At 42.1% G+C, this 12,616-nt stretch overlaps 1 protein-coding gene across 1 annotated transcript in view; it reads right to left on the bottom strand.

Annotated features, from left to right (window-relative positions):
- EHHADH (enoyl-CoA hydratase and 3-hydroxyacyl CoA dehydrogenase) overlaps window positions 6,454-12,616 on the bottom strand; it is a 58,035-nt gene continuing 51,872 nt past the window's right edge. The window contains exon 7 of the mRNA XM_021069979.1: window positions 6,454-9,570. Within this exon, the coding sequence (XP_020925638.1) occupies window positions 8,309-9,570 (1,262 nt within the window). The 3' untranslated portion in view covers window positions 6,454-8,308. The remainder of the gene's footprint in view (window positions 9,571-12,616) is intronic.

Raw genomic sequence — 12,616 nt, forward strand, 5'->3', positions numbered from 1 at the left:
ATTACTTGAAGGTGCTCACTTGGACTTGGAGATTATATCCTGTGAAGATGGGGTACCGTGTGTTAGGATGCAGTTCACACTGTAAATCAATAATATGGTGCTATGTTTCTAAGAGGAGAATACAAGGTTATAGGAACCAAAGATCGAAAGTAGAAGCAGCCCCATTTATCATCACCGCCAGTGACCCACTTGGAGAATTTTACTTCTTGTACCAGAAGTTAACACACTGAGATCTAGAAGACCTGGTTCCTAGAAGAGAAATCCTTCCATCAGGGACAGAGTAAGATCCTTTTAAAGCTATATGTGCCCATTCAGTCACTTCTGGCTTTTTGTGTCAAGGAAAGGAGTCACCACTTTGGCTGGGTAATTGATCTCAATCACAGGAGGAGGCAGGACTATAGATAAAACATCAGCAGGGCTATGTAGAAAACCTGACTAATGTAATTACCAAGCTTAATCTTAGAACAGAATCCCATATTTACCAAACAGAGAATGCACATTCTTTTCTAGAACACACAGATACTTACAAAAATTGATGACATGTGAAACAAAAAGTCTATTATAAAAATACCAAAGAGTTGATAGCATATGGATCAATGGTTTCCAAATATCTTTGATCATGCACCTCCATGGTTGTAGTTTGGGTTCCCTGGGAAGCCGGCCCTGAGATAGAGATGAGTGTGCAGAATATTTAGGGGGTGCTCTTGGGATCAGCACCTGTGCAGGAGAGGGGAGGAGGCAGGAATGAGCAGAAGCAGAGGTTGAGCTGCAATTGGATACCAATGAAGTCCTCAGCCCAGTGTCACTGGGAGCTCCCGCACTACTTCAGCCCTTTAGAGGTGTTTGTACTCCTGTACTGAGCAGTCACTGAATGCCAGTTACCTAGGAAAGAAGGTGTACCCTTGAACAAGGCAATCTCCACAGAAGGCTATTTTCTGGCAGCATTCCTAGCAACTGGAAGAAAAAGAACTTTCATTCCTAAAGGAGGATCTGGGTGGCACATTGCATAAATTTTGAGCATACATCTCTAATGCATAATAATAGGATGTTTATAAATTATATATTTTAACTATTATATTGACATATGTGTACAGTTTAAAAACAGTAAAATAGAAATTTATAAAGAATGAGATTGTGATGAAATAAATAATACATTACAACATTTTGCTAATAAGTGATGGTTTCATACTATTAACTAATATAAGGCATGGTACACACTTAGCACAAGCAAGCTTCATCATGAGTGGTAGGCCTTAAATCCATATTTCTAACAATCTTCTTGATAATTTCCAGTTTTTTGGCTGACTGCTTGCCTGACCTGACAAAATCGTTCTATGTTGTAATGAAGCTGACAAAAAGCTGATTCCAGAACTACCAGCTCTGCTGTTCTCTTGTTGTTCACCTTTGCTTGCGTTATTTGTGTGACCTGCAATTGTGCTTTCTTTCAAAGAATCTATTTAAGGGTGCTTTCCTTGAAGAAGTCTTTTGTGAGGGTTTATTTAGTTAAATAATTTAGTCTAAATATCCACTCATCCCAGCAGACATAATTTGCGATGTTTATCAATACACTGAAAGCAAATGGAAGAGAGAGGATGTCACATGAACTCACCTGCTGCCCTCAGGACACTTCATTCCTGATGTGCGGCTGTGTAGATGCAGCCTGGTGAGAAGAACAATGTCCACGTGCACACGAACTGTTGACAAAGAGTTCTTATTTTTTGGACAAAAATAAGCAGCAAGGGTAGTTCTAAATATTCCCTGTATGCACCCTTACAGATAACCTTTCACACTGCCTTGGGTAGAAACACCCCATTTTAGAGATCTTTGATTTAGTAAGAAGAAGGTTTGTGCACCCCAGATCTAGCATCTCTCTTTTGGTCAGTGCTGAAGGATATTGCTCCTCAAATTACTCTTCTTTCCACCTTTCCTTCTTCTTCTTCTTCTTTTTTTTGGGGGGGGGCCTATGCCCTCAGCACGTAGACATTCCCAGGCCAGGGATCTCTCTGATTAAAGTTTTATAGTTCTCGGCATATAGGTCCTTTACCTCCTTGGTCAGGCCAGGGATCAAACGTGCACCACAGCAGCGACCCAGTCCACCATGATGACAACACCAGATGCTTAACCTGCTGTGTCACCAGGGAACTCCTTTCCACCTTTCCTTCTGATAACACATACTTTGTTTTTATTTTATTATTCACATTTTATTTGTGAATGTTTTTATCTCTAATTAGGTTGGAATCAATACGAGGTCCAAGTAGGTCTGTGAGGCTGTTTCCTACTAAATGTCCATGTCATCCTTTCCGCTATCCCTAGAGACCTTTGTCCTTGGGCTCTAGTTTTTAAATTATGCTCAGGTTCTTAGTGATGTCTCCATGAACTGCCTACGAGAATTATATGTGACATATAACATACAAGTTTATGAGCCATTCAACATCATGTGTGAAAAAAACACATCACACTAGCGATTTTTTTTTCTTAAAACAAGAAATCTTGTTTAATGAATGACTTATGGCACTAAGAAAAAAAATAAGCCCAAATGAAACCCACTCATTAGTGGATTCTTGGACCCTACTTGCATTAGTTAGAATAAGAGTCATCTATGAGGGATTAAGAACTACAATAACAGTGTCTTGCCCATGATAATAGTTGATTTCTCTCTCTCACAAATGACTGTTGGAAGATTCTGGGGGACCAAACTCTTCACAGCCCTCTGCTATCCCTAGGGACTTTTGTTCTGTGGTGCAGTATCATGGGTGGAACTCCAGCCTTCACATCTGTATTCCAAACAACAAGATGGAGGAAGGGACAAAAAAGAAACAGGAAAAGGATGTGTATCATCTTATCCTTAAGGAAAGTTCTCCAAGGCTGCCAAGTGACACTGTCAGTTACATCTCATTGTCTAGGTCTTAGTCACATGCTCACAAGCGTATGCAAGAGAAGCTGACAATATTACTGTTTATTCTGAGCAACCAACTACTCAGCTAAAAATTGAGAAGTTTATTGCCACTGAAGAAGAGAAACATTGGGAGACAGCCAACAGGCTCTGCCAAAACTTACAAATCACCAATGCTCTAGTCCTTGGCAGTTTTCAGGAATCCAAGTGCACTTATGATTTTGCTGGAGAAAGTTTTGTTGTACCCCATCCTAAGGATCTCACATTTCGTAGAGAATTAGCAATTGCTTCTGTGTTCTGTTAAGAGAAGGTGGAAAGATGAGCACAGGTAGATTGCCTTAGCTCTGCACATGTCATTTTATCAGATGCTTTCAGGCACTCACTCTGCCAGGCTATTTTAAGTTTGGTGAAAGAGAACGAATACATATTATAACTGAAATGGCTTGATGTTCTTTGACGAGGATGAAAAACCCTGTTCATCTCTTGCGTGTTCCTCTTTCTCAGGGTGCTAGGAGAAAATACTAAGAACAGACAAGATGTACAATTGAGCCTTGAACAAGGTGGAGGTTGTGGCATTGACCCTCCACTCAGTCTAAAAATCCATCTATAGGAGTTCACGTTCTGGCTCAGTGGTTAACAAATCCGACTAGGAACCATGAGGTTGCGGGTTCGATCCCTGGCCTTGCTCAGTGGGTTAAGGATCCGGCGTTGCTGTGAGCTGTGGTGTAGGTTGCAGATGCGGCTCAGATCCCATGTTGCTGTGGTTGTGGTATAGGCCGGCGGCTATAGCTCCAATTCGACCCCTAGCCTGGGAAACTTCATAGGCCGCGGGTGCAGCTCAAGAAATGGCAAAAAGACAAAAAAACAAAAATCCATCTATAATTTATAGTGGGCCCTCCATACACGCAGTTTCTCAGTATCCATGATTCCTCTGCATCAGTAGACTTAACCAGCTTTGGACTGTGGAGCACCGAAGAATTTACCGCTGCAGGTGGAGGTGGTGGTGGTAAGAAATCTGCTTATGAGTGGACCCCACACAGTTCAAAACCTGTGTTGTTCCAGGGTCAACTGAAATCTTTTTCTAAAAATCTGGTCCACTGAAGACACTGATCTAAATGGAGACTTACTACTTGTGTCAACTAACTATGTTTAGAAAGACACTTAGAGTAATAAACAGAAGAAACCATTTTTGGCTTGAAGCCTCTACACAGTGCCCTGGAAACAATACTGGGTGTTGCACAATTCCCGGGGTGCTATTCCATTATTTCTATGTAAATGGTAGCCTCTTGGAACATGTGTACCTGGCATCCTTCAGAGTCGTGCAGTGTTGCTATCCTGCCAGGAAGCTGTGTGAATTGTCTGTTAATCCCAAAATACACATAAACTGGCAAAATAAGCAGCTGGCATGGACATGCCCAAGAACAGCTAAAGACTATTCTGTTCTTGAGACACATCTGCCCTCTACCTCCAACCCACACACACACCAAAGTTCACACAATGCCAGATACACCATGAGCAAGGCCAGGGATGAAACCAGCATCCTCAAGGACACTGCATCAGCTTCTTCACCTGCCGAGTCACAATGGGAATTCTGAAAACTGTTTCTTAGCACAGTTCAGAGAACTTGATTTATATTCATTTCATCAATGGCTACCAAGAGGGTTCAGAAAATCTAGTGAATCTCCAAAATATTTCTGATTTCTAGGTGTCTATTTGAAAGACAAATGTTAGACCCTAGAAATTCAGATTCCTGCAGTGCGGTGGAGTGTGATTTGCATGCACATTTCTGTAACATCATTAATCAGGGGAGTTTAGGATCCCTCACTTTCTTTCTTGCAACCACACCTGTTCCTGCTGGAAATGAGTAAGTAGATAGCAACCGCAGCTGCATGGTGGCTCTCCTGATTTAGAGAACATCATTAGTCTCACCTTTAAAGCTGGAGTATTATGGCAAAGCGTCAAGGGTGTTTCTAATATGCAGTTCTTGTCAGAGTCAGCTACTATTAGAATACATTTTTAAAATGCCATTCAGAAGGTTTAAGAATAGTTTTAAAATGATTAACAACAAAATAAGCCTTTTTTTAAGCAAGTGCATCTTAAACAATGGGATAGGATACCTTGGAAGTTTCTTTCTTCCTTCCTTTTTTTTCTTTTTTTTTTTGCTTTTTAGGGCCACACCCACAGCATATGGAAGTTTCCAGGCCAGGGGCCAACTCGTAGCTACAGCTGCTGGCCTACACCATGGCTACAGCAATGCCAGATCCAAGCTGCTGACCTACTCCACAGCTCACGGCGACGCTGGATCCTTAACCCACTGAGCGAGGCCAGGAATCGAACCTGCATCCCCATGGACCCTAGTTGGGTTCATTATTGCTGAGACACGATGGGAATTCCATGGAAAGTTTTCTTCTTATTAACCACTGCTATTTGCAGAACCCAACAGTTTGAATCAGTTTTGCCTCATTTGATATAAAATAAGAATAAATGAACTCATATTTCTTCTTCCCATTTTATATATAAAGTATTGGTCCTTAACCTTTATCAGGTCATAGAATATGAGAATAAGATGTGAGTTATGGTACCTCTTCTAAGAAATGCACCCAGGGAGTTCCCTGGTGGTTCAGCGGGTTAAGGACCCAGCATGGTTACTGCTATGGCTCTGGTTGCTGCTGTGGTGCAGGTTCAGTCCCTGGCCCAGGAACTTCCACATGGAAGTGGCCAAAAAAGAAGAAAGAAAGAAATGCACTCAGATATATACATACAAATGAAATAAAATTTTAGGGATTATTGGCTCATAAAATCTATTCATAGACATTCTTAATTTCAAAATCCCAATCTAGAGGAGAGTACAGGGTGAAAATGAGTTTTAAGAACTCAAAAAACGGAGTTCCCGTCGTGGCGCAGTGGTTAACAAATCCGACTAGGAACCATGAGGTTGCGGGTTCAGTCCCTGCCCTTGCTCAGTGGGTTAACGATCCGGCGTTGCCGTGAGCTGTGGTGTAGGTTGCAGATGCGGCTCGGATCCCGCGTTGCTGTGGCTCTGGCGTAGGCCGGTGGCTACAGCTCCGACTGGACCCCTAGCCTGCGAACCTCCATATGCCGCGGGAGTGGCCCAAGAAATAGCAACAACAACAACAAAAAGACAAAAAAAAAAAAAAAAAGAACTCAAAAAACCCTCAAAGTTAAAATTGACTCAAGGTCTAAAGAAAAATTTATGTTGTGTATTAATTTGAAATAAGTTTACATTAATTTGAAACTAAATCACTTTGGAGACAGTTACTATTTTCAGGAATATTTTCTTTTGATGTTTTTAATTTTAAGGACCAATTTATATAAAATCCAGCAATACTCATCTCAAAATTATTCTAAATTTAACTACAATTCAAATCACACTCCAGAAGTTTTTTTTTTTTCAGTTTGATTTTTACAATGGAAAATGTGTACTATATTCATTCAGGATTTCTCCATCAGAACTTTTGGTAATATTTTTGGGGTTAACTGATGAAAATATTACAAAAAAGTTTATTTACATCACCCTGAAGGATAATAACTTAAGCCCATTTGTTTGTTTATTAACTTTATTAAGATATAATTCACATACCATACAGTTCACCCATTTAAGGTTTACAATTCAATGGTTTTTAGTAGATTCACAGAGTTAAGTAACCATCACCACAATAATTTCAGAACATTTTAATCAACCCCCAAAGAAACCCTGTACCCATTCCAATCACTCCCCAGCCTCCAATCATTCCAGCCTCAGGCAACCTATAATCTGCTTCTATCTTAATATATTTACCTGTTTTTTTCACTTAGCATAATATTTGCAAGGTTCATTATGTAGCATGTATGAGCACTTAATTTCTTTTTATAATTAAATAATATCCTATTGTATGGCTATTCTACATTTTATTTATCCATTCATCAGTTGATGGGCATTTGGGTTGTTTCCAACTTGTGGTTATTATGAGTAATTCTGCTATAAACATGTGTATAAGTTTTGATGTTGACCAGCCCCTCAACTTTTAACTGTACAAGGCAAAAAGTAAAAAGAGAAGAATTCTTGTAACAAAACTATAAGAAATTTTTCTGTAATAATTTTAGATTTGTCAAGTTGTGACCATTTCACACCCAACAAAGGGGTGACAGCGGAACTGTCATGACAGAGGAACTAGCACCATTACTCTATCACATAGTCGAAGGAGGTTAGATCCCTGAGATCTCTTCTTATACTAAGTCAACGACTTACTCCTTCTTGAATATGAGTAAAGAAAGACCAGGTTGAAGTTCCCATTGTGGTGCAGCAGGAACGAATCAGACTAGTAACCATGAGGTTGCAGGTTCAATCCCTGGCCTCGCTCAGTGGGTTAAGGATCCAGCGTTGCAGTGAGCTGTGGTGTAGGTTGCAGACGGGGCTCAGATCTAGTGTTGCTGTGGCTGTGGCGTAGGCTGGCAGCTATAGCTCTGACTGGACCCCTTGCCTGGGAACCTTCCTTATGCCACAAGTATGGGCCAAGAAAGAGAGAGAGAGAGAAAGAAAGACTGACTGACCAGGTTGTAGACATCCTGGGTCCTGAGGAAATTACCATCAAACATTGGGAACAAACAGCAAAGACAACTATGCACATGGGCCTTGGACAGGAATGGTTATTGAGCATGACTTGCCACACTACCCTGAGTTCCACATTCTGGTGGGAAGATTGTGATTTCCTCACCAATTCCCAACTGTGTTTGGCCTACAGCATTAACACTGTTCTGCTGTTGATACCTTGTCTCTGGTTATCGCCTCTGCCTCTCCTTGGGCAGCTTTTCAACTCATGCATAGAGACCCTCACTGCCGACTCTACCCTGCCAACCATCTCTGCTCCACCTCTGAGGCTATGAACTGATCTTTATCCCAGCTTCCTTGCAGGATTAATGCCCCTCTGGACTCTAGATCTGTTGAGTGCTGTGCAAGATGCTCAGGGGGGCACAATAAATGTCTGTTGAGTGAAGGGTCCATAAGACTTCCTACATGTGTGAGGCTGAAAGGTCTCAGAATGAATTTAGGACTCAGCTGCATTTATCAGTTAACAATTGATGATATATTCCTCCAAAGATCAAAGAATTTGAGAACCTCAACTTATTCCTGAGGCTTTCTCCTTAGCTATTATGGTGTTAACACAAGTTTATTCCCCGTGATTAAAGTCATTTATCTGTTAGGGACAGATTCTGAGGCATAAGAAGCACATTCCTGAAGATCTGACATTAGAATTACCATCAGACAGAAGACCCAAAGAGGAAGTTTAGCCAACTGATTATTCCTTTTGCTTTGTATTTCAGAGCCCTCTTACTTTGGATCTTGGATTTAATTTCAATGAAATTCAGCAAGCATTACCTGATGCCAATATGTGAGTCAAAACCCAAAAGGCTGAATCACAACTTACTGCTGGGGGGTCCTGCCAAGCTTTGCCATTCTTTCAGGGGAGGGTTTCCCTGGGAAGCCAGTTTTTTCAGATAGTCACAAGGCTCTAGTTGGGGAATATCAGGATTCTGCCTGTGATATTTCTGCAACTTCTCTAGCACTGTGGGCAACCCAACTGTGGAAGCATAGAACATAGGCCCACCCCTGTGCCTTGGCCATCCATACCCGTGTAAATAGACCACATCAATGTGCTCTGGGGTAGCTGCTATCCCATCTTCCAGGATGCGGAATGCTTCATTGATGAGTGAATATAAGCAGCGGTCAAGGATCTCATCCCGGCTAATGACACGTGGTTCAATGTGATGGGTTTCTCTGTACTGTGTCAGAAATTTGGAAAACCAGGGATCAGGTTTGTGAATCCTACCCAATGGCTTATCATAAAGGTACCAACCCTTACCTGTCTTCTGGCCAAACCGTCCCAATTCACAGAGCATATCAGGAACTGGGCAGTACCTCTGGTTGCCTCGCTTTCGGGCAGAAGTTCCTGGAGGCAATGCAGGTCCAGTAAGACCTTGCCCTTTCCGAGATTTCCAACCTATATCCAACCCAGCAAGATCAGATACTCTAAAAGGTCCCATTCTGAAACCAAACTCTTCCAGCACCTGATCTATCTCCTCTGGCATACTGCCATCTTCTAATAAGAAATATGTCTGATCATAATAAGGCTTCAACATTCGATTTCCAACAAATCCAAAACAGTTGCCTACAACTACTCCAATTTTCTTAATCTTTTTTGATAAATTCATAACAGTGGCAATGGTAGTGGGGGAAGAGTATCGGCTGGGAATAACCTCTAACAACTTCATCACATGAGCTGGTGAGAAGAAGTGGGTGCCAATGACTAAGTGAGGACGATTGGTGGAAGAAGCAATTTCATCAATGTCCAGGGCGGAAGTATTGGTGCACAAAAATGCTTGTGGCTTGCACACGGCTGACAGTTCAGCAAAGACCTGTTTCTTCAGGTTCATTTCCTCAAATACTGCTTCAATGACTAAATCTACACCACTAAGCTCTTTCATAGATGTAGTTAACCTGGGTTTTGGTCCTGACCAAGGATGGCCACTCTGCTGCATTTTGGATGCTTCCTTTTCCAAGAGGGAGGTTATTATCTTGTTGGCATTCTCTAGTTGCTTCTTGTCTGGTTCTACAGCAATCACGGGGATTTTGGCCTTTGCAAAAGAAACAGCAATGCCTCGGCCCATCGTTCCCAAGCCTGTAGATAAAAGTAAAGGAGAAAAAGAATGATTCAATGATACTGGGAACTGGGAAATTATTCAATTAATGGAAGGCTTCTGTGGTAATGTTGCAGTCAAAGAGATCAATTCAAGGAATACAAATGAATTGAATACTAGGTAAAGCTGGGTATTGTATTAAGTGCTCCAAAGGATACAATAATGAGTAGGATTCACACACACAAAATTCTAATAAAAAAGTTCAGCAAGTTTACAGAATACAATATCAATATACAAAAATCAATTGTATTTCATATACTAGCAACAAACAATCTGAATATGAAATTAAGAAAACAATTTCGGAGTTCTCATCGTGGCTCAGTGGTTAATGAATCCGACCAGGAACCATGAGATTTCGGGTTCAATCCCTGGCCTTGATCAGTGGGTTAACGATCCAGCATTGCTGTGAGCTGTGGTGTAGGTTGCAGACGCGGCTCGGATCCTGCGTTGCTGTGGCTCTGGAGTAGGCCAGTGGCTACAGCTCTGATTAGACCCCTAGTCTGGGAACCTCCATATGCCTCAGGAGCAGCCCTATAAAAGGCAAAAAGACAAAAAAAAAAAAAAAAAAAAAAAAAAAAAGAGAGAGAGAGAGAGACAGAGACAGAGAAAGAAAAGAAAAGAAAACAATTTCACTTATAGTAACATTAAAAAGAATAAGATACTTCAGAACAAGCTTAAGGAAGAACTGTAAGACTTGAGCACTAAAGCCCGAAAAACATTATTGAAATAAATTAAAGAAAGCTTAAATAAATGAAAAGATGTCCATGTTTATGGATTAGAAGACTTTATATTTTTAAGATGGTATTACACCCCAAACTGATCTGCAGATCCAGTGCAATCACTATCAAAACTCTAGCTGTTTTTCTGCAGAAATTAACAAGCTGATCTTTTTTCTTTCTTTCTTTCTTTTTGGCTGCCCTGCAGCACATGGAGTTCCCAGGCCAGGGATCAGAGCCAAGTCATAGTTGCAACCTAAGCAACAGCTGCAGCAATCCCTAATGCACTGTGCTGGGTTGGGGATAAAACCTGCATCCCAGCGCTGCCAAGGCACCACTAATTCCATTGCGCCACAGCGGGTATTCCTCTTTCTTTTTTTTTAGGGCAGCACCTGAGGCATGTGGAAGTTCCTGGGCTAGGGGTAAAATCAGAGCTGCAGCTGCTGGTTACACCACAGCCACAGCAACACCAGATTAAAGCTGAGTCTGTGACCTACACCACAACTAATGGCAACGTCAGATCCTTAACCCACTGAGTGAGGCCAGGAACTGAACTCGCATTCTCACGGAGACTATGTCAGGTCCTTAACCTGCTGAGCTACAATGGGAACTCCAAACAAGCTGATCTTAAAAGTCATATAGAGGAGTTCCCATTGTGGCTCAGCAGAAACAAATCTGACTAGGATACATGAGGATGCAGGTTTGATCCCTGGCCTTGCTCCGTAGGTTAAGAATCTGACGTTGCCGTGAAGTGCAGTATTGGTCGCATAAATGGCTTGGATCTGGTATTGCTGTGGCTATGGCATAGGCCAGCAGCTGCAGCTCCAATTCAATTCCTAGCCTGGGAACTTCCAGATGCTGCAGGTGCAGCCCTAAAAAAATAAGCAACAACAACAACAACAAAAGTCATATAGACATATAAGGAATACAGAATAACCAAAACAATATAGAAAAGGAAGAACAAATTCAGAAGAGTTATTCTTCCCAATATCAAAACTTTTGGATTCCAGACAAGATGGTGGAGTAGAAGGACTCAAGCACACCTCATGAAAACACCAAACCATCAACGAAATAGACTGGAAGCTACCAAGAAAGATATCCTACACATTAAGAAACCACATTAAGATGATAGGAGGGGCACTTTCACAATATAAACAAATCATGTAGGCCACTCACAGAGTGGAAAATAACTATATCACAGAGGCTCTCCCACAGGAGTAAGAGTTTGTACCCCACATTAGGTTCCCCAGCCTGAGGGTCTGGCATTGGGAGAAGGAGCCCCTAGAGCATTTGGCAATGAAGGCCAGTGAGGCTTGGGCACAGGAGCACCACAGGATTCAAGGAAGCAAACTCCACTCTGAGAGGGTACGCACAGGGTTTTATGTGCACTGGGTTCCATGGCAAAGCAGGAACTCTATAAGAATCTGGGTCATGGTGTTCCCTTCGTGGCTCAGTGGTTCACAAACCCAACTAGCATCCATGAGGACACGGGTTTGATCCCTGGCTTCAATCAGTGGGTTAAGGATCCAGCATTGCTGTGAGCTGTGGTGTAAGTCACAGACAGGGCTCAGATCTGGTGTTGCTGTGGCTGTGGTGTATGCTAGCAGCTACAGCTCCGATTCGACCCCTAACCTGGGAACTTCCATATGCTGTGGGTGCAGCCCTAAAAAGATAGAAAGACAAAAAAAAAAAAAAAAAAAAAAAAGAATTTGGCTCAGACATGGAGGGTTTCTTAGAGGGTCTCTTGGGGAAGCATGGGTTGGCCTTGGCTCACTGTGGGAGCAGGATATTGGAGGCAGTGGTCCCAGGGAATAATCAACAGCCTGAGCACCCATTAAGGCTGCCATTTCGGAAAAACCTGGCCCCACTCATCAGGGCTGAGAAGCCCTAGGCCAAACAACAAAGAAGGAGAGAACACAGCCCCACCCACAGCTGCCTAAAGTCCTCTCAGGAACTTCCTCTAATCACACCCAGAGACAAGGCTCCACCCCCCAGTGGACAGACACGAGGCCCTCCCTTCAGGAAGCCAGCCACAAGCCTCTGCATCAACTTCACCCACAAGGGGGCAGACACCAGAAGCAAGAGATGCTACAACCCTGTAGCCAGCAAAAAGGAGACCACACAGAAAGCTAGACAAAGTGAAATATCAGAGAAGTATGAGCCAAATGAAGGAACAAGACAAAACTCCAAAAGGGGAGCTAAGTGAAGTGGAGATAACCTACATGAAAAAGACTGTAGAGTAATGATAGTAAGGATGATCCAAGATCTTGGGAAAAAAAACAAAAACACAAAACTGGAGGCAAAGATTGAT

Source organism: Sus scrofa, chromosome 13 (genome assembly GCF_000003025.6).
Source record: "Sus scrofa isolate TJ Tabasco breed Duroc chromosome 13, Sscrofa11.1, whole genome shotgun sequence".
NCBI lineage: Eukaryota > Metazoa > Chordata > Mammalia > Artiodactyla > Suidae > Sus > Sus scrofa.